Here is a 27,119-nt window from a genome sequence, read left to right as displayed (position 1 = left end):
AGGGCCCCATTCTATACAGGCCTGAGGCCCTGGCTGGGTCTGGGCTCAGCGCCCTCGCCAGCCCCGCCTCGAGCTCAGAGGCTACAGGAGCCAGGTGTGCAAAAGCAAACAGGCCCCGCTGCCCTTTGGACCTTTTGCAACCCGCCGGGCGCGCTCTCTAAGCCCAGACGCTGCGGCCTGGGCGGGCGGCCTGGTATAAATAGGGCGCGGACGCGGGCCGCGCATTCCCTCCTCGGGAAAAATAGGGTGCGGGGCGGCCGCCTGCGGGTGCCGGTCCCTGAGGAGCCAGCCAGCCAGCCCTTCGGCCAGGCCACACGAGGCGCAGCAAGGGAGCCGCCCGCCCCGTCGGCATGGGCCCTCCGAGGCCCGCGCTGCTGCTGTTGCTGCTGCTGCTGGGGGTCGTCGGCGCCCGGGCGCGTGAGTGGGGCGGCTGGCCGCGGGGTCCGGGGGGGCGGGGACCCGGGCCAGCGGCGGCGGGTCCACGCACAGCACGGTGGGGGCGGGGCAGCACAGGCTGGGGAGGGGTTTCTCCAGAGCCTGCTTCTCCTCTGAAGGCGCAACGGTGCCCCTCCCCGGGAGACCCTGGGCCGCATGGGAAGACGGGAGAAAGCAACCGCTGTCTCTCTCCTTTTCTTACAGAAGACGAGGTGCTGGAGAATGTCAGCCCCAGCTGCCCAAGTAAGGCGTTTCCCCACTGGGCGCGGAAGGGCGCCCCCAACCCCTAGCCCCTCCTTCTGCACCTCAGCTCACTAAGATGCTGGGACGCTATGATGGATGTGCTCTGCTCTGAGCCCCAAGAAGCCAGTTCCTTGAGACTCTGCCCACCTCCAAGGGCTCTCGTTCCTTCTACCTGCGTTTCTATTCTGTCTCAAGAGCTTGGCCTGGGGGGGGGAGGGACTGTCACCCTGTCGGCCCATGGACACATTAAAGAGATATCCCATCACCATCTGTTTATCAGTGGCTAATCATTGATTCGAAGCACATGAGGGTGAGGAAATGCTGACTTTAACCTTTGTGGAGAAATCCAGACGCCCCCACCCCCGACTCCTTCATATTTACCTGACCTCCAGGGGTCAAAGGAGCTGACCTCGCGGTGGTACCCCGGGGACGCCTCAGAGCGGGAGGCTGGGCTCTGATGGGGCAGCACTGCCATCTTGTGGCCATCTGGCATCACTGCACCTGTGCTCTTTTTCTCACATTGTTCGGCAAATTCCTCTCAAGCACGGTGGAAAACTCCAGAATTCCTTCTTGGGTTTTTCTTAAGACAGTCAGATAGCCATAATACTTAATGAACTTTGCCTCAGGGATTTGAGAGAACCAAAAAAAGAGCCACAGGATTGTGTTATTTTCAAGCTGAAAAGGCATCAGAGGTATTTGCTTTATGTTGCCAGCTCTTAATTTGCCAGTCTCTCCTATAGACCTTCTGAGCCCCATTGTTAAACACTCCCCTCCTTGCACCTCAGATAATACATTCAAAAAATACTGGCAAATGTGAACATTGTCCTCAACAAAACATAGTGGGGAAGTTAAATATGTAAAGGGAAATTAAGTATAATGCAAAGTCAATTAAAAATAATTTGAGTTTAATTACCATTTTTTTTGTGATCTTTGCCACTACCTCTCTCTTCCCAGAATAGACTACCCTTGGGGGAGTTATGTCCTATGTAGCTGACCTATTTCTCCCTATTTTAGAAGGTGCAACTCGATTCAAGCACCTCAGGAAGTATGTATACAACTATGAGGCTGAGAGTTCCACTGGGGTCCCTGAGACCCCTGATTCAAGAAGTGCCACCAGGATCAACTGCAAGGTATGAGGGGACAGGAAGAGCCACTGGAGGGACCCAGGGCTCCCGTCCTTGCAGACCCAGCTCATGCCAGGACTGCCGTAATCACAAAGTGAGGGACTGTCCCTGGGTTTGAAAGTCAGCCATTCTGCTGAGTTTTCTGCCACAAAAAAAAATTTTGCCAACCAGATTTATTATTCCATTAGTTTCTAAGGTGTAACTGGAATACATGATCTAGAATATCAGCATTGCAGGACGGTAGATTTAACATGAAAGAAGCCCAGTGGGTAAGCCAAGGCAGGTGGGCATCTCAGGAAAGCTTTCTGGAGTGCAGTTTTTATACTCTGAGCCAAACAGAATCTTTGCTTAAGACAAACAGAAAAATAAAAAAAGAAAAGAAAAATTTAAATATGTAGTTTGTTTTCAAAACTTTATTGCTGAGATGATTGTATTCATGTCAGTGTTCATATGGAACAGATCTAAGGGCCACTATTAGGGGCCATGTGGGAAAGAGTAGTCAAGCTGGAAAACTGACCTCTTCTTTCTAGGGCCCCATAATCTGTGTTGTCAAATAAGGTAGCCATTGGCCACACGTGGCTGTTTAAATTGAGTAAAACTTAAACTTCTTAGTCATACCAGCCACATTTCAAGTGCCCATGGCCAGCAGATCTCTGTCAGACACGGTAAATGTAGAACATTTCAATCACTGCAGAAAGTTCTTGAACAGTGCTAGATGACTGTTAGGGACCTCTGCAAACTCCAACAATACATAAAGCTCTGAATGGGCCCCAAGAGATACAAACAGTTGGGTTGCTTGGTTTTTTGGGTGACATTAAGGAAACATTTGCTGTTGAAACCAACGATGGCCTTCTTCCTGCCCCCTGTTGTCCTTCTTCTAGCTCTTAGACTGCATTCCCTCTAGACAGTGGGTCCCCAACAGTATTTCCCTTGGTGTCCTGATTTTTTTTTTTTTAAAGATTTTATTTATTTATTTGAGAGAGAGAATGAGATAGAGAGAGCATGAGAGGGGGGAGGGTCAGAGGGAGAAGCAGGCTCCCTGTTCAGCAGGGAGCCCGATGCGGAACTCGATCCCGGGACTCCAGGATCATGACCTGAGCCGAAGGCAGTCGCTTAACCAACTGAGCCACCCAGGTGCCCTGGTGTCCTGATTAGAGGGTAAGCCCTGGGCTGTGAAGGGTCTCATGTTCTTGATGGAGAGTCTTCACGTGCTGCTTGCTACTCTCTTCTCAGGTTGAGCTGGAGGTCCCCCAACTCTGCAGCTTCATCCTCAGGACAAGCCAGTGCACCCTGAAGGAGGGGTATGGCTTCAACCCTAAGGGCAGGCCCTCACTGCATAAGACCAAGAACTCTGAGGAGTTTGCTGCTGCCATGTCCAAGTAAGGCGTGGGCCTGTCTGAACTTCTGAGCTCTGGGATTCACTGGATGTGTTGTACATACGTGTGTGTGTGTGCGTGTGCGTGCGTGCATGTGTGTGTCTGTGTGTGTGTATCCAGGGAGGGAAGAATGCATGCGTTTATATGAGGCATGTGTGTGAGGATAAGTATTTTATTCTGTATTCACCATGGATCAGGGAATTGCTAAGTTGTCACAAAAATCAAAAAGAGGGAAGCATTATTTACCCTTCCCTAGTGAAGTGCCCCTAATTATCATTTAAATGTGTTTCTAAAAACTTCCATGCTTTAAAACTCCTTGAGACAATAAAGGTGAGATGGTTTATTTAAACAAGTGAATTCTTGTTTAAAGAATTAAACAAGACCGGTCGCCCATGGTCTTCAGGGAGGGTCCAGCAGGACTTGGTGTGGTACGGGGTCTGTTCCACAGGGGCGGCAAGGCCCAGCCTCAGGGAGTGCAGGGAATGCCAAGTTCCCCCCTCCCCAGGGCCGGCGTGCTGCCCGCATAGTGACGGATCCAGGACCACATCCTGGTGTTTGCAGCTGGCCTGGCTTCTGACTGATCCGTGTCTGTATTGCACCTGTTGTAAATATTTTGAACATCGCCCCTGCCTCAAGTCCAAATCACAGTTGGTAGTGTCCTAAGTGTGTGCAAATACAGACAGTGATAGGTTTGTTTGTTGATCTGGGAGCATCAGAAACTCCCCGCCCGTCTTTCGATTTGTTAAACATTAGACATGAAAGCCAGTCCTTTCTCTGCAGAGTCAGCCTTGATGCTTCTGTCTCTCGCCGAAATTTTATCCAAGACCTAAATGTGTATGAGGGACAGGGATGCAGTGACAGGAGGGACTGGTAGTTACTTTTTGGGCTTTACCTTTCTCCAAACAAAAGGGACTCCTGCTCTTGACTACCACAGGCTTTCCAAGCCTACATTGCAGTGTCTGGAACTTTCTGCGAGGATGTAGATCTGTAGGAGATGTGCCTGGTCTCCTTCTCCCCCTTCTGACTTAACTAGAGCAGGTACAGCCCTGAATTTCCAAAAGGAAGTCCCCAAAGGGAAGTCCCTAAGACCATAGTTGATATGGGCTTCAGACATGGTCTCATACCATATTAAAGAGCGACTACCCAACAAATGTATGAAAAGAAGTTCAAATTCACTAGTAATCAGGAATTGTAATTAATGTAACAACAATATACTTATCACATTGTGCCCATAAGATTACAAAAATGTAAAACGGCCAAGCGCCTGTTGCTGGTGACCTCTGAGGCGAAGGGTACCTATAGCATTGCTGGTGGAAATGAGAGCCAATAGTCAATATCTATTATAATCAAAAACTTACTGCCTTTGACACAGCAATTTCAAAATGCTGGGACTCTAGCCCATGAAAAGAAAAGCAGTAATGTGTGAAGATAATATGCATAAGGGTGTTTGTTTCAGTGTTGTTCATGTGGGGGGAAAAATCCGGAAAGAAAGTGAATCCCATCAAATAGGGAAATGTCTGAATCAATTATGTATAACCATAAAATGAGAAAGTTCTATAGCTTTAAAAAAAAAAATCTGTTAGAGTTATACCAAATGAGTCAAAGGACTTCTGTGGAGTATAATTGAGAAAAGCAAGATAGAAAAAAATGTGGAAAATACAATGTCATCTGTATAAAACAAGCAATGAAAAAATCTTTATGTGCAAATGTTTCCACCCCCACACCTCTAAATGGGATTGCCTGAGTGTGGAGATAGAAATGGAAAACCCAGTGGGTTGTTCTGTGAGGAGCATGACAGCAGAGACTGGTGTGGGTAGAAAACAGAGTGGGGATGCATGAGGCAAGCAAAACAAGTAAAGAAGTACAAGAATGCCAAAAACATACACATATTTGTATACTTTTTTGGAAAATGTACATTTATAAAGAGATTAAAAAAAACAACAACAGTGAGTAGAAGGGAAGCTGCAAAGCTACCTAGCTTACGTCCGACAGGCTCTCAGCGGAGAAAGGACATTTCTGTGACCTCACTCTCTCTGGAATAGGTACGAGCTCAGGCTGGCCATCCCTGAAGAGAAGCAAGTTTTACTTTACCCAGAGAAAGAAGAGCCTAAACATATCCTGAACATCAAGAGGGGCATCATTTCTGCCCTCCTGGTTCCCCTGGAGACAGAAGCGGATAAACAAGAGTTGTTTCTGGTGAGAACTCAGAAGGTTGATAACAGTGGCCCTTTGAACTCATCTTCACATATTTGAGCCGGGTCCCACTGTGTATATAAAGTGGATTATTGATTTAGCTACATGGCTAGCTACACACAAGAGGCCCTGTGCTGGTAGGAAGGGCCGGTACCCAATGCTCTCCCTGTCCCCTGGGCCCACAGATGGATCCTCCTGAGCAGGTGGAGCAGGTTAGCCTAATTTTAAAGCAGTATTTGAGGAGTCCTGACCACCCTACTCTTTTGTTTGCTTTTTTGTGTCCCCACGAGGTATAACACAGTAAAGCTGGTGTGTATTTTAAACACAGAAAATAATTGAATCTGTTGCCAGCCTCTCTCAAGAATTTCAAGTTTCGACCTGAGAGAGAATTCAATTTATTTGAGTCCCGTGAACATTTTTGAGCCCTTACTGTGTTCTAAGTTTTATACTATACTACACTTGGAGAAGACAGAGACGCGTCCTGCAGAGAACTTTCCTCAGAGAGTTCTCGGGATCTGGGGGAGAGAACCAAGACACACTGAACACAGGACAGACTGGAATATGTGCCGTAAATGAGCAATAGAGAAAATCCTCTGAGAGCACGGAATACAAAGTCAGAGTCGGCTGGGTCCTAGGAGGGTCCAGAACCACCTTTCACTGGCCTTCTCACTTCACCTCTGGCCAGCCGGCAATGCCCACCCTCTGCCTAGGAAGAAGAAAGTCCCTTCCCAATCCAAGCTGCTTCTGCCTTTTCTCCCAGGCTCCTTTCCCAGCCCCTCTAAAGCACCCAAGGCTGTTTTTCCACGTTGAACATACCTGTTCTATCTCCTATTCCCATAGGATACTGTGTATGGAAACTGTTCCAGTGACTTTACTGTTAAAACAAAGAAGGCAAATGTGGCAACAGGAATAGCCATTGAAAGGAATCTGGAGAAGTGTGATCACTTCAAGCCCATTAGCACAGGAGTTAGCCCACTTGCTTTGATCAAAGGCATGGTAAGTTTCACATCCACATTGCTCCTTGCACTGAGCACTGTCCTCTTGGTTATTAAAATTCTGGGATGTTAGAGCTGGTAGGGATTTTAGGGAAGAATCAACACAGCCTCATCTTCATCTAGACTATAGCAGGAAACTGAGGACCAGACCAGGAAAGGACTGCCCAAGGCCACATGGCCTGTTATTAATTGAGCCAAGACGAGAATCAGGTTCCTGATTCCCCAGTCCAGAGCTCTGTCCTTCTTGCTGTCCTTCTGTCACTGGAAGCAAACCTTCCACCATCCCTGGAGAATAATGACTGTCTATCCCTGAAAAGGTTCTAGGGCTTGCTGTTTCCTGTAAGAGGGCTGGATGTCCCCAGCTCCAGGCATCCAACCTCTGAGGAAGGCCCAAGACCTGTGATCTGCTCTCCTCTCCCTCACTCCCATGAAGTGACATTACCAAGAGCAATTCCAGTGTCCTGTCCTTTCATCCTATGTACGACCCTGATCGATGCCTGGCCTCTCTGCCTCCTGCCTAGGCCAGCCCCTTAGTATTAGCCTTCCCTCCTGCACCTCAACAGGGGTCATGTGGCACCATATTACCAGAGCTTGCCTAATGCCTTGTAATCTTCTGGTACATGAATCACAGCTTTTCTCAATAAACAGGAACGACTTGAGCAATTACTGCCATGCTTGGCAATGTTCCTGGTCACTGTCCTTGAGGCTGAAAATATGATGTCTGACAGCCACAGGGTCATAATCAGAAGAGGCCAAGGCACTGGCTTATGTCTCTTTTCTGAGCACTTGCTGTGAGCTTAGCCCTACTCTGGGCAGCACTGAGGGTCAGGGGCAGTGGCAGATGAACCATGGACCTTCTTTTGTACCTACAGTCTAACCCAGGAACAAGGTTCCTACACATGTCTAAAGGACAATAAATGGCATACTTGATAAAGTTATAAACTGAGCAGTGCAGACAAGCAATCCTAGGCCTGACCTAGGAGAAAGCACTACTCATGTAGTTCATTTGACAAAGCTGGTGGTAGATCTGATTAGACGGAATGGTGGGTGAGCATCCATCAATCTAGCCTCAAAGATTTATGGAGGATGTGGACCATGAACCTGAAAGATACAAAGAATGTGAGAGTGTAAGAGAGACATAAGGACAGGCTTCTAGGCAAAGAAAACTTAAGAAGCAATGTGAAGTGTTAATGTGTAGGGGGTGGGTATATGTACAATGCCAGGTTATATTCACTTTGTGCAAGATGAGAGGTCCAGTGGGGTGGAACAAGAAGAGTCTACAGGTTGACTCAGCTTTGGGTATGCTGAGTGATTGTATCCCTTTGTTTAAATGTCAAGTACCAAGTTACCTTCTTTAACTGAGTTTATCTAGTGGTGCAGAATTCCCATCTCCCATCTTCCTTGAAGGTAAATGCCCATGGCAGAAGAATCAGGTTCAAGCCCCAGGAACTGATCAAAATGTTTTTTTCCAATCTCATTTACAGCTCCGCCCCTTGTCAGCTCTGATTAGCAGTAATCAGTCCTGCCTGTACACTCTGGACCCAAAGAAGAAGCATGTGTCAGAAGCCATCTGCAAGGAGCAACACCTGTTCCTGCCTTTCTCCTCCAAGTAGGTCACCTTCTGCACCCTGATTGATCGTTTATGGAGTTGATGTGAGATGAATGCTTCTCAATGCCCTGTTCTAGGCAAGGCTGTGCCTGTAGGAGGCTATGAGGAGGTACAAAGCAGAGCCCATCCCTGTCTCCATTTCAAGCTAACAGACAATTTAGCAGGAAAATCTTAGGTATACAAAACAATTTGAGACCAACCAAAGATATCTGAGACCCAGACTTTAAGGGTTATGGATCAGGAAACCCAGGGATCATTGCAGGCTGCCCTGGTTAAAAAGGCTTTATGGAAGATTTGGGATTGGGACCAGAGACTTGTATACCCAATCTATTTTGAAACCTGATCCATCAACTAGTGTTTACTGATTAATTGCTCTATTCTTGGCATTGTGCTGAGGGAGATAACACAGGAATTTCAAGGCACAGTGTTAGTCCCTACCCTCTGGACACTCCAGATTGGTGAAAGGTATAAAGTACAGATGTCCCTCTGATACAAGGACAGCTAGCATGACCAGGAGGAGGTGGAGGCTATTCACTGGCAGGGAAAGAGGTCAAGGAGGCTGGATTTAATGGTTTGAAAGGTAGGCAGGATTTGGGTAGAAGTAGAGAGGGAAACATTCAACATGAAAAGAATAGTACACTCTAGGGAACTGGCCATCCATGACATGATGTGCTTCCTTCGTTACCAGGAATAAGTATGGGATGATGACACAAGTTACACAGACTTTGAAACTTGAAGACACACCTAAGATCAACAGCCGCTTCTTTGATGAAGGTAAGGTTTTATATGCACATAGTTGCCAGGGCTGGGAAATCTGCCCAAGACACACCATGTACCATGGCTAAGAAATGTCTGCTGATTGATGAGTCAAGTGGGCTTTGACATTCTGGCTATGGACTGCTCCAGTGAGAAAGCATGTCCCTTTCAAAATGTCAAGTGCCAGTGGGATAAAGGAAAAGGAGAAGTATCCCCAAGCTACCTGGGTTTTTGTAAATGGGAAATTGGCCTCCTAAGTCTACCTTTGGTAGATCTGACAACCTTATACACCCTATAATAGGCCTGGGACCTGGACTAGGTGGGGCAAGTGGGAGAGGGCCTTTGGGGTCAGGAATCAGTCTTTAGAGCAGGATAAAACCTTAACGATCTCTAGTCCAACCCTAACCCTGCATTTGTCTTATATTTAAATCTGCCATGGGGCGCCTGGGTGGCTCAGTCATTAAGCGTCTGCCTTCGGCTCAGGTCATGATCCCAGGGTCCTGGGATTGAGCCCCGCATCAGGCTCCCTGCTCAGCCAGGAGCCTGCTTCTCCCTCTCTCGCTCCCCCTGCTTGTATTCCCTCTCTAGCTGTCTCTGTGTGTCAAATAAATAAATAAATAAAATCTAAAAAAAAAAAAAAGACGTTTATAAAAAAAAAAAATCTGCCGTATGCATTCCCTCACTGTTCTCAGCAACCTCTGATGTCAGGTGGTAGCCATGTGTGCTTTTATACCCATTCTACAGAGGGGGAAATGATACTAGAGAGGCTTGTGATGTATCGATGGTCTCTGGATATTGGAAGTAGTGCAAGGTCAGACCTTGGGTCTAATTTAGGTCAGGACTCTTTCCATTGTACCACATTTCCCCCATTATTCCCCCACATTTCCCACATTAACCCTCGTCCTGTTCAGGGTGATGGAGGAGACACAGAAGGGTCTCCCCCCGCCATAAGCTGCTTATAGATCCCATTGGAAAAAATGACAGGTGAGCATCGATGGGTCTTGCCTCAGCCGCAGCCATGTCAGTGGCAGCGCTACCTCCAGTTCCTTCCAGCAAAGAGGTTATCTGATATCAAATTCAGACAAGCCTGGATTCAATTTCAGCTCTGCCTCTTACACTCACAGAGGTCTTAGGCAAGGTGAGCTGCTCATCTCTGGGTCTCAGTTCCCCTGTCTTTAAATTGAGGAGTAATAGCAAACCCATAAGGATACTGTGATGAGTCAGTAAAAACACTGAAGTCAAACACCTAGCACAGAGCCAGATACATAACAGGCATTGAGTATAGGATAGTTTTCTTTTCTTTTTTGCGGATACCTCCCTAATTTCCAGTTTTCAGTAGACCAAGAGGTGGTTGAAATGTGGAGGTAAGCAAGAATCCCTTTGACACTTTCACCCTTCCAGGTGCCGAGGAGGTGGGTCTTGCCTTTGAGAGCACCAAATCCACATTACCTCCAAAGCAGGCTGAGGCCATTGTGAAGACTATCCAGGAGCTGCAAACATTGCATGTCTCTGAGAAGAATGCCCAGAGAGCTAACCTCTTCAATAAACTGGTTACTGAGCTGAGAAGTCTTAACAATGAGGCATTCACATCCCTCTTGCCAAAGCTGACCGAGGTGTCCAGGTATTTCTTTAATGGTTGCAGCTATATCTTTTGTATGACCTATGATAAGTGGCTGAACTTTCAAACCATGGCCAAGCAGAAAATCTCAGAGGCCATTGAAATATCAATCCAGTTATTCCACTAGTCAATCAGTTAATGTTTGCTGGATAGAGAAATATCAACTAGCATGCTTAGAGTTCCATGGGCCACACACACACACACACACACACACACACACAGACACGCTCTGTTCAAGGCAGATGTGTATTTGTGTGTCAAAATGGAAGAGAAATATTTCCCACATTTTGATGGGTATCTTCTAATTCCTCATTCTATTATGAGTACCTTGGAAAATTTTAGAGAAAAAGAAGTCTGTGTCCTCTGGAAGCCTGGGCTAGTGGAGAGAGAACTAGGCAAACAAAGTGATACTCTGATTTCTCTATACTTCGAGGCATTGGCTCTAAGTGCTGGGAAGGTCAGAGGAGGGACTAAGGACCAAAATTAGGCCATGCCAATGTTTTCCTGGCACAGTCTATGTTCTGAAGGAAGGACAGTGATTAACAGTCCTCTTTTGGTGATTAATCTGGGGTCCTTCTTCAGACTTTCCTCCGTGGTGCTTCTCCAGTGGACAGTGCTTGTAGGGAAGGCTTCCTGGGATCTGAGTTGGATTTTGGAAGATGGTTGGATTTGGAGAGTGAATAGAAAAGAAATCAGGGCACTCCTGTCAGAGGGAGCATAATGGGCCAAGGATATTGGAGCTGCCTGAAGGCTATCTGTGTAACCTTCTCTGCTCTTTCCTTCTCAGCCCCATCACCTTACAAGCCTTGATTCAGTGTGGACAGCCCCAGTGTTACACTCACATCCTCCAGTGGCTGAGAAGTGAGAAGGCCAACCCCCTCCTGATAGATGCTGTGACTTACCTGGTGGCCCTGATGCCAGAGCCCTCAGTCGAGAGGCTGCAGGAGATCTTCAGCACAGCAAAGGAGCAGCAGAGCTGGGCCACTTTATATGCTCTGAGTCACGTGGTCAACAAGTGAGTTTCACACTGGTTCTCCTCCTAGGAGCTGAGGAAGCCCCCACATCTCTGTACTAAGATTATACCCCACCCTCCACTTTCAGACTCTCTTGCATACTCTTGTTTTTTCCACTAGACATTTTGAGAGCAAAGACTTGCAATAAGAAATCTTCACACACAAGTTTGTATTTTAAGGTAAACTTAGCTATGCTTGCTAAGTCCTAACTCTTACTCTGTAGCTATCATAAGGCAAACCCTGTGGTGACCCAGGACCTGCTGGATATTGCTGATTACCTGTTGGAACAGATTCGCGATGACTGCACTGGGAACAAAGATCACACCTACTTGATTCTGAGGGTACTTTCAGTCTTTTGTATGATATGCATTGTTTCAGAAGCATTTTCCTGGACACCCCCTACTTTTCCTTCTGCACTTGATTTGCCCTTGTTTCTTTTCAATGCAGGTCATTGGAAATATTGGAAGAACCATGGAGACAGTAACCCCAAAACTTACGTCTTCGATCCTGAAATGTATCAAAAGTACAGAGCCATCGCTGCTGATTCAGAAGGCTGCCATCCAGGCACTGCGGAAAATGGAACTTAAAGATGAGGTGAAGTTCACAGAGGAAGTCTGAATGTAAAAACTTTATTCAGATTAACAAGGACTTGGAATGAGATTCTAAATCTCATCATTCTACTGCTTTCTAATTGCCATTTCAACAAGCCTGTTGACTGCCTAGCAGTATGTGGAGAAGAAAGAAATATTAGACCGTGCTGCCACTCTAGCCTCGAATATGAGATTTTAGCTACATGCTGTCCCCCTACCAGATCAACCATCACTCTCATCTCAGGAAAACATGCTTGATTTCCCCCTGGCCCTGTCTTGGGTGCAAATGACTCCAGAGCTTTGGAAAATGCCTTATTTATTCACCCCAAACTCTCACTATCCCTTCCCACCTTCATTCCCACATTGAAATAATTTATGTTAAAACAAGTTTATTTTCACTTATAGTAGCAGATCTTCCTCAAGTCACAACTTGAGTATGTTAATGCAGTTGAATGTAACATGCATTTAATCGGAGTCTTCTGAGACCCTTCCTTGAGCTGGTTGTTCTGAGGGACGCTAGTGAGAAGATACCATACCAGCATTTGAAAAATTATCAGAAAGAAATTTGACTTGCATGTAGTAAACCACCAGCAGACCACACCAGTGTTTGCCAGGCATGTTCTGTGTTCTGACCAAATGATAGTGGTAACAGTCTCTTTTTTTTGGCTACAGGTCCGGGAAGTTCTTCTTCAGGTTTTCCTCAACGATGCCTCTTCAGGGGATAAGCGACTGGCTGCCTATCTCATGCTGATGAGGGACCCTTCCCAGTCAGATATTAATGAAATCATCCAGCTTCTTCCACGGGAACAGAATGAACAAGTAAAGAACTTTGTGGCTTCCCACATCGCCAACATCTTAAACTCAGAAGAATTGTATATCAAAAAGTAAGTAAGAGTAATTTTCCCCCATCTGCCACAAAGGGCAAAGAGTAATCCACCACCCCACCCCACCCCCACCCATTCCTAAAGGCCACTGCCTGCCCTTTATGGAGTGTTCTTTCTTCTGGGCAACATGCACGCAAAAATGCAGCAGAAGCAGACCTGAGCCAAGCTCTTGGGCAAATGAAATCCAGATAGTTTGGTAGCATTCAGCAATCCATATTTCCTTGGGGTGAGAGAGACAATGGATTCTTAACATGATGTGTAAGCTAAAACTACACTCATTCTTTCCATCTAGCTTGAAAAAGTTAGTGGAAGAAGCTCTGAAAGGATCTCAACTCCCAACCATCATGGACTTCTCAAAATTTTCCCGGAACTATCAATTTTCCAAATCTGTTTCCCTTCCATCACTTGACCCTGTTTCAGTCAAAATCGAGGGAAATCTTATATTTGATCCAAATAATTACCTTCCTAAAGAAAGCATGCTGAAAACAACCCTCAGTGTCTTTGGATTTGCTCCAGCGGACCTCTTTGAGGTATGTGTGAGACTAAGAAGAGGCTTCCGTCCTCTCTCCTGTTCTGTACAACACCATAAATAGAAAGTCAAGGGAGTCATGAGCCAGCCTGGGGAGGAGCTACAATCAGGCAGCTCATTCCTACCATCAGTTTGAGGGCTTCTTCTTTCCCTCCTCCCTTGCCCTCCTGCCTTCTAGCTAAAGGTCACCTGAAGCATGACTCTGTAGTATTAAGGGAAATGTAGATGTCTCAGGGAAGCCCTTAGAACCAAATCCAACAAAACACATGGGCTATGCGATCAGACTGATTTGGTTCAAACCCCAAATTCATTCCCAATCTGAATCTCTTGTTTAATTGTTTATCCTCTCTGACCTTAGCGTCTTCTGGAAAAGGACAAGTAATAAGTTCTGCCTTTCAAGATTCCAGTAAGATTTAAATAAAACAACTCCTGTGGTGGCTGAGCTCAGCTCCTACCCCATAGTATTCATTAAATACTTGTTTAATTAAATGGACATAAAGAGAGGAATTGGAGGCTGACATACAACAAAGCAACCTGATGGCATTTTCTTGCCTGATTTTCTTTCTCAGATTGGTTTGGAAGGGAAGGGTTTTGAGCCAACATTGGAAGCTCTCTTTGGAAAGCAAGGATTTTTCCCAGACAGTGTCAACAAGGCTTTGTACTGGGTTGATGACCAAGCTCCTGATCATGTCTCCAAGATCTTGGTGGACCACTTCGGCTACACCAAAGATGATAAACGTGAGCAGGTATGTTTTTATTAAGAAAAGCTTTGGATCTCAGTGCAAAAATATTTTTCTCCAAGCCTAGAAGTCAAGGAGCTGTCTAGCTGAAATGATAATTATGTCTATTATTTACCAGTCCTGTGGGGGTAAAGACTAGGGTCATCTGCAGTTATAAGCCTCCTGGAGATTCAGTGTGCCCAGGAGCCAGACTTATTAGAGGCATTCTCCCATAATGATTAACAGTGTAGACTCTGGGGCATGGGTTTGAATTCTGACCTTACTGTCTTCAAAATGTGCACACCTGGGAAAGCTGCTTGATACTCTGTTTCTACATCCCCAGAGTGCTAATAGTCCATAACTCACTGGGTTATTTAAAGACTAAATGAAATAAAGTATGTAAAATGCTAATCAGAGTGCATGACTGGTACTGATTGTTCAATAAGCAGACATTATTTTAACTTTTAAATTCATATTTTCATTATTAACTGCTTTCTTTGGCTCTTACTCATATAGTGGGAGCAAAATCTACTTTGAAGCTAGCATAAGCCCCCACTTAAGGAGTAGAAAATAGATTGTATAATCTGGAGCTTCTTGTTCTTTAATTTTTTGCTACTCCAAGTGTGATTCAGTCATTGGCTCACATCAGAGTTTATTAGAAATGCAGATTCTGAGGCCCCACTGGGATATACTGCATCAGAATCTATATCTTAATGACCTTCCCTAGATGACCTGTATGTGCATTTCAGTTTGAAAAGCAGGGCAATAATTTACTCCTAGATGCTCACAGATGGCCCCACCTCCACCTTCTAATTTACTCACCTCCACCTGAGGCTGAGGGTCTTTGCTCTGTTTGGGTCTGTCAATCACTCTTTCACATGTTTAAGCATCAGTCTATGGAGTTCTTCTAATCTCTAAAAAGAACTTGTCTAGGATAGGGTGTTTTTCAAGCTTTTGGCCAATTTATATAGCAGCTACATTTTCTCAAGAAACCCCTAGTATTCATCCCTCATCAAAGGAGAAAGGGGTAATCAGGGGAGACGTGAGGGACAGACAATCTTCTGCTCTTGGTGAGCCTAGGAATCCTGGCATCCTGGAGAACAGAGGTCCCTCTTACTATGCCTACATTCAAGTTAAGAACAGCATGGAAGCACCCACTATCCCTGATAAGACCTCAGTTTCTCTTTCCATCTCAATTTGGAGGAGCTATCTATCTTTCTGTAAAAGGCAGGAGTGATTTCAGTGGCTTCCCTATATCCCCACCTGTGTGCTTATATTTAGCCCATCGTGGCTGCAGCATGTGGGCCCCACATCAGGAACCTGAAGGCATTTGACGATGCTGATCTCTCATTAGACATTTTGTCGTTAAAATCCCAGGACATGGTCAATGGAATTATGCTCAATGTTGAGAAGCTGATCAAAGATTTGAAATCCAGAGAATTCCCAGAAGCCAGAGCCTACCTCCGCATCCTGGGAGAGGAGCTTGGCCTTGTCAGGCTCCAAGACCTCCAGGCCCTGGGAAGGCTGCTGCTGAATGGTGTTCGCACTCTTCCCGGTATCCCCCAGATGGTAAGTGGGCCAGGCACCATCACGGGCAATGAGATTAGCCCATGCCCTTTTTAGATCCCCCAGACTCCTTAAGATCCTATCCCGCAAACCAGAGAAAGTACTTGTACTTCCTTCAAAGAAGCAGGTTTGCCTTGAATTTCAGGAGGAAGATTCTTGGGTTGCAAGGAATTGGTAACATTTAGAAATTAGGCCTTTGGTAATATTAGGTGTATCTTTCAAGGGCATCCATTTGTTCGTTTGGAAAACAATATTAAGTGTATCTCCCTATATTTATGCTACAATGATTATGAAAGGATGCATTTGACAAACTGTAATCCACTATCTAAATACGAGCTATAGTTTCCATCATTATTAATTTATTAATAAGGGAGAAAATATCCAAATATTGTTCCCCGATATTTGATAAATAATAATGTTGGCTTTAAGAAACCAGATTTCAAGTTATTTTCTAAAAATTTTATTAAAAAAAAAACGATGCATACTAATATGTCCATCATCTCAATAGCTCTTTAGTTTAAAAAAAATGGTTTTGGGGTGCCGGGGTGGCTCAGTCACGTAAGCGGCTGACTCTTGGTTTCAGCCCAGGTCATGATCTCAGGGTCCTGGGATCAAGCCCTGAGTCAGGCTCTGCACTCAGCAGGGAGTCTGCTTGTCCCTATCCCTCTGCCCCTCCCCCCGCTCTAAAATAAATAAATCAATCTTTTTAAAAAGTGGTTTTATCATAATAGATTATACTTAAGTAGACCCTCATTTCCATTTAGACTCCAAATAACCAGAATTAATCTATGCCATCCAAGGCTACTTAAAGCTCATAAAGCTCTGAGGCACAGCAGTATTCTTAAGTGACTGAACCACTAGATCAAAATGACATGGTATCTGTCTAGGGCAATTTCTTATTGCCCTTATTTCAATCTGTTGAAACCAATAATCATGCATTTTATCAAATAGTCAGCTAATCAAAATATACTAGTCTGTTTCTTTCTGGATAAAGAAGAACAGTTACTGTCTGATACGTGGGAGGTTGCATTTCACAAATCCCACTCCAATGAGGCTTACTTGTAGTTACTGCCCCTGTTGGATCTACAGATTGGAGAGGCCATCAGGAAAGGCTCAATGAATGACTTGTTTCTTCACTACATCTTCATGGACAACGCCTTTGAACTCCCCACTGGACTTGGGTTCCAACTGCAAGTCTCCTCCACTGGAGTCATCACTCCTGGATTCAAGGCCGGAATGAAGCTTGCAATAGCCAATGTAAGACCCTCTTCACTTTTTCATTCCTTAGGTTGTTCATTTCCTCCACGATTGGTTTCTTGTACAATTTTTAAATGTGTGTAGTTCAAGATGAAGTATATCATCGTTGTCATTGCCTTATTCATTTTTATGAAAAACTTTAGGATTCCACTAGGAGGCTCCACCTTGCTAGCTCTGAGCAGTAAGGAGACAGCTATTCTCAATAAATGAGGATTCCTGTCCTCTTTCCATCCTGTTATGTTAACTTTAAGCAGTTAACTCGGGCACTTCCCAGTGCTGGGTATCAGTGTAATCTGGCTCTGGGGAACTGAGAACGTGGCTTTTCTTTCTCCAAAGGAATCACAGTAATGTTTCCTGAGGTGTGAGTGATCCAGAGATGTTTGCCCAGGGATGGGGAAGGGCGGTTGATCTGACTGCACAGGGACTGAGATATTTAATGAAGCTGAACAGGTCATTTTCTGACTTACAGTTGCAGGCAGAGCTGGTGACAAAGCCCTCTGTGTCCGTGGAGTTTGTGACAAACATGGGCATCATCATCCCGGACTTTTCAAGGACTGGGATCCAAATGAACACCAACTTCTTCCATGAGACAGGCCTGGAGATGCAAGCTGCCTTGAAAACTAAGCAGCTGAAGTTCATCATTCCTTCTCCAAAAAGGCCAGTCAAGCTGCTCAGTGGCAGGTAATTCCATCTGCCAGATCTGACTACCAGTGTGAGAGGGAGAGTTGAAACTGGATCCATAGGACTTGACTGCCTGAGATAATTCAGGGCCCCATGAACCAGGGGGTGTGGGGGGAGAGAAGGTAGTGAATTACCTACTTTTAACCTAGCTTAGACTCTCCAAACAATTACAATTTCCTCGACTGTCCAGGTTTTACCAAATTGATATTTAGGACTTACTGATTAATCACTTGTTATTAGGTTATTTTTTGTTGTTGTTTTGTTTGTTTTGAGAATGAAGAAACACGAACTCTAGAGAAATCGTCCTTGGGGAATGAACATATTTTCCACAGGAAAATACCAGAGGACATACTAATCTGTGGTAGCTAGCTCAGTGGATAGAGCATGAAGGTCCTAATCTCAAGATTATGGGATGCAGCATATATGAGAGCTCCATTTTCAATGATATCCTTAAACATTGATTTACCTTAGTTTCTGTATCTTGGACACATTAATTTGTTGATTCAAAAAGAGTAAAAATAGTATTTAAGTGCCTAATATATATGAATGAGATACACCTGACCTTCTAGCACTTAGTTCACAGGAAGGACGTACAATGAAGCAAGCCATTAAGTATCAAGTGCAGGCTGAGAGGAAACCCTGGAGGACATGAAGTTCTGTAAAATGTAGCCTGTGGCACTCGGGGAAAGTTTTCTGAAGAAAGTGATGCTTGAGCTGATACCTGAAGGCTGTCAGAGTTATGCAGACCAAGGAGAAAGGAATGAGTGTTCCCAGGCTAAGAGAAGAGAATGGCTTGAAGGAAAAAGAATAGTTCAGGAGCTGCAAGAAAGTCAAAACTCAGTGTGGCGAAGTGCACAGGGGTCATGGAGGGAGGTGACAGAGGCTGGCCTTCTGAACCATCTGAAGGATGTTGGACTCTTCTGAAAGCAGAGGAGTTTGAAGTGGGAGCATAAATAAAGCAAGCCTGGTGTTTTAGAGGACATGTTCTGACTCCAGAGTGGGGCATGGATGGACAAGGAGCATGACTGGAGACAGGATGACTGATTGGAGTCTGTCACACCCACCTGTGGGTGAGAGATGCTCACAGCCTGAAACAGGCGAGGGCCAGGGAGGGTGCGGGGAGGAGCGAGCCTACTCCAGAAATTCTTAGGGGGTGGAAACATGAGCACTTGGTGATTGACCAGATGCGAGGCAAGGAAGAAGAGGAAGAGCAGTGGGGGTGTCTCTCACTGAAACAGGGAAAGTGGCTGGTTTGGAGGAAGCTGACAAACTCAGTTTGGGATATACCACATTTGAAGTCCTGTGAGACCACCCGTTCGAATAGCTGGCAGCGGGATCAATGGGTCTGAGCTCAATAAACAGGCGGGAGCTACAAATACGGGTTTGGGCATCATCTGCAGAGAAAGGTTGTTGAAGTCAAGCAGCAATTGGTGTAGGGTAAGACATGATGAACTAGGACAGAAATGGGGAAAATGTGAATCTGTGACACGGAAGAGGAGAAGCAGCAAAGAGTGAGGAGGAGTGGTCCGAGAGGTGGAAGAAGAGCCCAGGCTGTAAAGGCTCACAGAAGCCCAAGAGAGGCCACCAGGGTGGATTGCCCCAGAGGCAGCTAAAACTGGCACTTAGGGTTCCAGCCCACCAGCAAAGCTAGCTTTTAGGGCACCCCTAAAACGAGGAAATAATACAGAGAAAAGAACATGATATTTCAAAAAAAAAAAAAAAAAAAGGCATCCTTGGATGAAATCAGGACATTGCTGAACTTTGTTGCACTTACTAATTTTTTTAAGTACATACTTGGGAGGAGGATTCTAAAATCCTTTCAGAGGTTAGGGACTCTAAAGTCTTAATCTGGCCATAAGTGAGCAGCTCTCCCTAATGCTTCTGGGAGATCAAGGAAGATAACACCTAAGAAGGTCCTTTGGAGTTAGGAGCAAGAAGGTGATTGGAGATGCTGATGGCAGCAGTCCCAGAAGCATGATGGTGTGGCATCAGATCACAGTTCATGAGAAGTTTATGAGAAGCTTGTTGAAAGAGTGGAGACCATGAGGCCGCCAAGTTTCTTGATTGTGAGGGAGACAAGAGGGGCAAGCAGGGAAAGAAAATGTATGTGTGTGAGTGCATGTGTGCACATGTGCACACATGCAATGGGAGAGGTGTGCAATGGAGAGGTATGCATGATGGAAGAGGCATGCGATGGGAGGGGTGTGTGATGGGGGAGGCGTGCAGTGGGAGAGGCGTGTAATGGGAGAGGCATGCAAAGGGAGAGGCTTGCGATGGGGAGGTGTGTGATGGGGGAGGTGTATGATGGGGAGGTGTGTGATGGGGAGGTGTGCGATGGGGGAGGTGTGCGATGGGGGAGGTGTGCGATGGGGGAGCTGTGTGATGGGGGAGGTGTGAGATAGGGGAGGCGTGCAAGGGGAGAGGTGACTTGGACTTATTCAATGTGGGAAAGAAGTGGAAAGAAGCCAGTAAAGTCAGAGTTACCCCTAGGCTTCCCTTCACGGGGGGGAAGGGACACACCAGAGTTCAGGGCCCAGTGATCTTTATTTAACATCTGAATCTCTGTTTCCCCTGTAAAACAAGGAGCCTCCTAATGCCTGCTGTTGTGGGGATCACAGCGAACAAAAGTAAACAACTCAGTGCAATGTCTGAAACAGAAGAGTCACGGTGTTTGTTAGCCTTGTTGATGTTTGTACTGTTCGCTGTTTCTGAGTAAATCAGATAATCTGAGGTGGGTGTGGACAGAGGGGAGATAGAGAGCAGGTTAAGGGGGCAGATGTTGGCACTGCGACATGCAACCATCAGTGATGTTCAAGTCAACTGGTAACTTGAAGGTAACTCAGGTTTTTTTCTTTCTTCACCAGTAACACATTGCATTTCCTCTCCACCACCAAGACCGAAGTGGCTCCACCTCTCAACGAGAACAGGCAGTCCTGGTCGGCTTGCAAGCCTCTCTTTACTGGCCTGGACTACTGTACATCGGGCGCTTACTCCACCACCACCTCCCCAGAATCTGCCTCCTACTATCCGCTGGCCAGGGACACCAGGTCAGAGTTGCTCAGTGTCCCACCCCGCATCTGCTCACCTTCTACATTATGGCCACTTGGCAGGGCAAAGGGAAATCTGCTGTGTGTTCTAAGAGGCCTGTGCCACCAGCCTTAGGCGTTTGCACCATCCTTTGATTACTTAAAATTACCTCTGTCCAGCGCACCTGAAGGGTACTTACATTCCTACCTAAACTTTGAGTAGGACCGAGTTTCTCCATAGGTGGGGGGAGGGGAAGGTAAATCATGACTCCTAAAGGAGGTCTTAGCTCAAAAAATAAACAACCAAGGTGATTCTAGCACACTCCCTCCAGGAAGCTAAAGCCATTGCCCATGAGAAATATTCCTTTGAAAGCATCTCTTTATAGATGGTGTCCCTCTTTTCTCCCGTATGCATTAGAGGGTGGAATCACAGCACAGATTCCAATTTGCTCCTAATTCAGTGTCCAGGTTTCTGAGCCTCCAGACACATTAGCTGGACTTTTCCTGGAGCCCCCTGATGTGTTCGAAGCGTCAGCCATGCTTGGGGGCTCTTTGTCCTCAACTCTCTCCGCTTCCACTCTTTCTTCTCAGCTTTGCTGATACAATCAGCCAACTCCCACTCAGTTTGTCCAAACACCTTGGGGTCTCCCCTGGCCTTGGGCTCTTGGAGGGACTGAAAGGGATCAGTTAGGGACAAGAGACGATATTAAAATAAGGACCATATTTTGGTTGCCATGGAGGCTGGGTTGTTTTGGGGGTGGTTAACATTGTCACTGAAAGCTCTAACATTGTGCACCACATTACACTGTGATATCTTTAGATTTGAACTGGAACTGAAGCCCACGGGAGAAGTAGACCAGTATTCTGCCAGTATAACCCACGAACTGCAGCGAGAGGCCGGAGACCTGGTGGACATACTAACCTTTGTAACTCAGACAGAAGGCAAGTATCTAGAAAGGGCTCCTCCATCTCTGCCTCAGTCTCAGGTCCAGGACTCACAAGGAGGCCTGATTAATTTAATGTATTTAACAAATTTACTGAATGCCTGAAAGGTGCCAGGCCACTTCTAAGAACTGAGGCTAGAACAATAAACAGTGGTGATAAACTCTGCCCACATACTGTTTACAGCCAACAGCCAAACAAGTAAATATTCAGAATGCCAGATTGGTGCTGGGGAGAAAAATAGAGCATAAAGGAGAAAGGGTGGAGGAAGACAGTGCCATTTGACATGATAAGGGAAAATGTCACTGGTAAAAGAACATTAAAAAGGGACTTGAAGGAGACAAGGGCATAAGCCACATGGAAAGAGTGTTACAGGCTGAGGGGCTCATAGGTACAAAGGCCCTGAGGCAGGTATATGGCCGCCAGGTTGGAAGAAAAGGAAGGAAGCTGATATGACTGAAGAGGAGAGATCAGGGAGGAATATGGTAGAAGATGAGGTCACAGAGATAGGGGGAAGTAGGGGAAGGATGGGCTTGTAGGCCGTGGCAAGGACATTGGCTTTTACTGTGAGTGAACTAGGAAGTCACTGGAGAGTTTTCATGATCTGTCCCTGTCCCCCTAAAGTCTTCAGCTCAAAGAAACTAGTATATGGGCTATTACAGTGATCCAGACCAGAGATATGGGCGCTTTGGATTAGAGCAGTGGCAAAAGAGATCTAAGAAGTAGTTGGATTCTGGACATATTTTGAAGTTTAGGCTTCTCAGGATTTGCTGATAAGGTGGGTATTGAATGTAAGAGAGAAAATGGAATCAGGATGGCCCTAAGTTTTTTGGCCTGAGCAACTGAAGAGTGGAGTTGCCATTTACCCAGATACAAAAAGGCTGGTGGAGAAGCAGGTTTTAGGGGATGGGGCAAACTTAGACATTCACTTTGGAAGATCTTTTAATGTAGGAATAGTATGTCACAAAATTAAATGAGAAAAACAAAACCCACAGGAAAGGGGGTACGTGCTGAAAAAAAGGTCACATAACAACTTTCCAAAGGTGTAAAATGGGCACACCTGTGAATTGGAGAAAGCCTAGGAATCTCGTGACAAAGGAAAGAGAAGTCTGGAAGAGGGGAAGCCAGGGCTGGGGTGGCTAGGAACCAGGAAGGGTGTCCCAGGTAGAGAGTCACGTAGAGATGTCATGTCTGCCTGGCACAGAAGAACTTCGAGCCTTTGTTGTTCCCTGACTACGCCAAGTGTTTCCCATGTCAGACCTTTGCATTCCAGGTCCCAGTGTCTGGAATGCTCTCCCCCCAGAACATGGCATGGCTCAGACCCTCTCTTCATTCGGGTCTCTGCCCATACATTGCCTTATCAGAGAGAACTCTGACCACCACACAGGAAATAGCACCTCTGTATCCCTCTCTTTCTTGTCTTCTTCAGTTTTACTTTTCTTCATGAAATCTAGTATCATCTGACGTGCTTGTTTATTGTCTGTATACCCCCCCCACTAGAATGTAAGCTCCACGAGGGCAAGGACTCCCTAGTGCCAAGAGCAGTGCCAAACACACGACAGGCAATCAATAAATATTTGCAGAGTGAACAAATGTGTAAGTTAGAAATTTAAGGTAAAATCCTAAACTGTGTGCTCATTTGAGCCATTGAATGCTGAGGATTTCTCTGCCTTTTCCTCTCCTTCCTTCCTAAACATAGCTTCTGTTCCTTGATTCTCTTGTACACACCTTTTCAGGTGCGAAGCACACTGAAGCTACTATGATGTTCAAATATAACCATCAGCGTAGGGCTTTGTCCAGTGAAATCCAAATTCCAGATTTTGACGTTGACCTTGGGACAATCCTCAGAGTTAGTGATGAATCTACTATGGAAAAAAAGTCTTACAAGCTCACTGTGGACATTCAGAACAAGAAAATCACTGAGGTCACTCTCACTGGCCACATAAGGTATGGAAGGCTTGGGGTGATCTGACCTGAACTGCAGGCCCAAAACTGACCAAACCAGGGCGCCTGGGTGGCTCAGTCAGTTAAGCATCTGCCTTTGGCTCAGATCATGATCCCAGGGTCCTGGGATTGAGCCCCATATCAGGCTCCCTGCTCAGCGGAGAGCCTGCTTCTCCCTCTACCTCTGCCCGCCACTCCCCCTGCTTATGCTCTCTCTCTCTCTCAAATAAATAAATCTTTTTTAAAAATTGGGGGAAAAAACTGAGCAAACTAGGGGCATCCCCAGTCTGTGGTCCAAGAGGCAGATAGAGCCCTCAATATTCTGACCCTCTGCACATGTCCAGTTGGATCTTCCTACCATTCACTGGATACTTACTATTCATCAGGTACTGTGCTAGGTGCTCTAAAGGAATTATCTCAGTTTTCATAATAAACTGCAACATAGATACGAGTTTCCCTGTTTTGTAGATAAGAAAATGGTAGCTCAGAGGGGTTAAATAACTTGGCCAAAGCAGTAGAGCTAGTAAATGGTACAGAGGGATTCAAACAGTTTTTGAAAATCATTTGTTTCTCCCATATCACCCTGGAAAGTCCTGAATTTGTGCCAAAGTCGGCTTCAGAAGTTAATGAGCTCATTTTCGGAACCGTTCGTGTACCTCATTTTTGTCGCCACCAATGACGCTTCTGTTTAATCCTACATATCTCCTTGGGATGGATAGTCATGGAGGTCAAATGATTTTCTTTTCAATAGCTATGACAGAAGGGAAGAAGGCAAAATCAAAGGTGTTATTTCCATACCCCGTCTGCAAGCAGAAGTCAGAAGTGAAATCCTTACCCAGTGGTTTCCCACAAAACTACTCTTCCTAATGGACTCATCCGCTACGGCTTATGGCTCAACAGTTTCCAAGAAGCTGGTATGGCTTTATGGTATGTACCTCCTCTCCCCATGAGTGCTTCCAAAGGCACTGTGGACATGAGTGTGTTGTTGAGAGCCATGGGTTAAGGGCTGACCTGGTACTATGGATGACTATTTCACATGTGCACTTTCAGATGAAGAGAAGATTGAATTTGAATGGAACACAGGCACCAACGTGGATACCAAAAAAGCGGCTTCTAATTTCCCTGTGGACTTCTCTGATTATCCTAAAAGCTTGCATACGTATGCCAATAGTCTCTTGGATCACAGAGTTCCTCAAACAGACATGACTTTCCGACACATGGGTTCCAAATTAATAGTTGTAAGTATAAATCAGTCAGTCAATAAATACATGGTTATAAGGACTAATTACATACTCAACCCTGAGTTAGGTGAAGGAGAGTATCCAAAGATGGATAAGGTATGCTTCCTACCTCAGGGAATTCCTGGGGAGCAAATAAATATTCGTGCATGGTTAGTTACCCAGTTACACAAGGCCCTATGTGATAAATACCGTATAAATACTACTAAGCAGAAAAGTTTACTGTGCCTATAATATCAAAGGAAGCTTCAAGACCCTGGCTAGGAGTTTGACTATGTTATATATTCTTTTTATAAAACACAGGAAGAGATCAATGACTAGCACCCAAAATTCATAATTTTCTGTGATTTCTTTTTAACTTTCAGTGCATCATTCTACTTAATGATTGATCTGTCAAATATAGATTATCACCTGATGTTAATTGTACTTTGAGGCCCCTCCATACCCATTGCTCTAAAAGCTTCTTTTATTTTGTAGGCAACAAATACCTGGCTTCAGAAGGCATCTAAGAGTCTTCCTTTTGCCCAGAATTTGCAAGATAACCTCAGTGGCCTAAAAGAATTGTACCTCCAGAAAATAGGATTGCCAGACTTCCACATCCCACAAAACCTCTTCTTGAAAAGGTAAAAAAAACACACACACACACACACAAAAAAGAACACAGAAAAATTTCTTGAACCATAAAAAGTAAATGGCAAGTTTTACTTAGCATAATTTAGACTCTTTTTAAATTTACCTTTTTAAGAGAAATAATTGAAGCATCTTAAGGAGATTGATAACTCTCACAGAAACACAATGGCATTTTTGCATTATTGGACATGGGGTCTGAACGTGAACACCAATCGAGTCAGAAAGAACCTAAGAAAGTAATTGGAGGATTCTGGTACATTCACACAAAGAGGTTTTATGCACTGCAACCTGAATTTGAAAGCCATCTAGTTTTCCTCCATCATAAGTGAACTATCGTAATAGTCCGCTATATGTGCATAGTATTGAAAAGATTACAAAGGGCTTTTAGGTATCCGAGGCCAGCTCTGTGAGATCAGCAGAAAGGGTACCATTATCCTCACTATACAGATAACATCACTGAGACTCAGAGAGGCATAGACACAGAGCATCACCACTCAGTGGAAGCTAAAACTACAGCCTAAGATTACTGCTCCCCACACCACACTCTTTTCACATACCCAGTTGTCTCATTTCAGTTTAGCAAATAGGAAGTATCAAGTGTCACATGTGTGTAAAATGCTGCACTAGGTGCAGTGAGAATATAAAAACCAGGTAAGGTGTCATCCTTCCTCCCAGGAAGAGCATGTAGGCACTGACGAGTGAACCAGCTAATTATGTGAGCAGAATTGCAGTGTGTTCTTTGAGATAGACACAAGGGACTGGCTCTTGGAAGGGTTTTGAATGGATTTGAGTGTTTGATGGATGAAGGTGAAAAGCACGATTCTGGACACAGGGAGCAGCATGAGGAAAAGCATAGTGTGGGTTTGGGAATGGGGTACATGCGCCACTGCTTGGAAGGTCAGAGAGCAGGGAACTTTGGGTTCTTGATTTCTGACTGTGGGGACGTTGTCTTTGCTCTTCATTTTAGTGATGGCCGGGTCAAATACACATTGAACAAGAACATTGTGAAAATTGATATTCCTTTGCCTTTTGGTGGAAAATCCTCCAAAGATCTAATGATGTTAGAGACTATTCGGACACCAGACCTCAACTTCAAGTCCATAAGATTCCACTTGCCGCCGTGGGAATTCCAAATCCCCACCTTTACCATTCCCAAGTTGTATCAACTGCGAGTGCCTCTCTTGGGTGTTCTAGACCTCTCTACAAATATCTACAGCAATTTGTACAACTGGTCCGCCTCCTACACTGGCGGCAACACCAGCACCAACCACTTAAGGCTTCAGGCTCGCTACCACATGAAGGCTGACTCTGTGGTTGACTTGCTGTCCTACAGTGTGCAAGGTGAGCCGTGGTCGGGCAGAGGGTACACAGGGCTGATTCATTGCAGGCTCTGATGGGATAGCCTCCTCTGGGAAGGAAAAGACTCGGGCTTTCTTACAGATATTTTCCTTGCTATTTAGAAGCCTATTCATTCATTCATTCATTCATTCAACTAATAGAAATATTTATTAAATGTATAATATGTACCAAGCATTCTACATGGGCAACAACAGAGAAAGCAGACAGCTAAACTGGTAATGAAAATTCAGCATAGGAGGTGCTATGATAGGGTATAATGGAAAAGTATAAGGCACAGAGAAGCACTTGATAAGGGAACCCAACAAACTCTGTGGTGGTCAGGGAAGCCTTTTGCTGTCAGATTTTACACTTGTGTCATGGATGGAGGAAGTTCCTCTCGCACAACTAACCCA

At 45.3% G+C, this 27,119-nt stretch overlaps 1 protein-coding gene across 1 annotated transcript in view; it reads left to right on the top strand.

Annotated features, from left to right (window-relative positions):
• The first annotated feature begins 241 nt into the window (after positions 1–241).
• APOB (apolipoprotein B) overlaps positions 242–27,119 on the top strand; it is a 37,839-nt gene continuing 10,961 nt past the window's right edge. The window contains exons 1-25 of the mRNA XM_036112735.2: positions 242–417; positions 640–678; positions 1,693–1,808; positions 3,036–3,181; positions 5,221–5,374; positions 6,212–6,367; positions 7,851–7,975; positions 8,664–8,749; positions 10,133–10,352; positions 11,137–11,364; positions 11,586–11,703; positions 11,810–11,956; positions 12,625–12,836; positions 13,129–13,366; positions 13,935–14,111; positions 15,462–15,653; positions 16,740–16,907; positions 17,377–17,588; positions 20,453–20,635; positions 21,435–21,556; positions 23,293–23,503; positions 24,252–24,427; positions 24,551–24,738; positions 25,216–25,361; positions 26,336–26,709. Coding sequence (XP_035968628.2) covers positions 351–417; positions 640–678; positions 1,693–1,808; positions 3,036–3,181; positions 5,221–5,374; positions 6,212–6,367; positions 7,851–7,975; positions 8,664–8,749; positions 10,133–10,352; positions 11,137–11,364; positions 11,586–11,703; positions 11,810–11,956; positions 12,625–12,836; positions 13,129–13,366; positions 13,935–14,111; positions 15,462–15,653; positions 16,740–16,907; positions 17,377–17,588; positions 20,453–20,635; positions 21,435–21,556; positions 23,293–23,503; positions 24,252–24,427; positions 24,551–24,738; positions 25,216–25,361; positions 26,336–26,709 — 4,201 coding nt within the window. The 5' untranslated portion in view covers positions 242–350. The remainder of the gene's footprint in view (positions 418–639; positions 679–1,692; positions 1,809–3,035; positions 3,182–5,220; positions 5,375–6,211; positions 6,368–7,850; positions 7,976–8,663; positions 8,750–10,132; positions 10,353–11,136; positions 11,365–11,585; positions 11,704–11,809; positions 11,957–12,624; positions 12,837–13,128; positions 13,367–13,934; positions 14,112–15,461; positions 15,654–16,739; positions 16,908–17,376; positions 17,589–20,452; positions 20,636–21,434; positions 21,557–23,292; positions 23,504–24,251; positions 24,428–24,550; positions 24,739–25,215; positions 25,362–26,335; positions 26,710–27,119) is intronic.

The sequence above is a fragment of the Halichoerus grypus genome, chromosome 10 (assembly GCF_964656455.1).
Source record: "Halichoerus grypus chromosome 10, mHalGry1.hap1.1, whole genome shotgun sequence".
Classification (NCBI taxonomy): domain Eukaryota; kingdom Metazoa; phylum Chordata; class Mammalia; order Carnivora; family Phocidae; genus Halichoerus; species Halichoerus grypus.
This window is presented reverse-complemented; position numbering and strand designations above follow the sequence as displayed.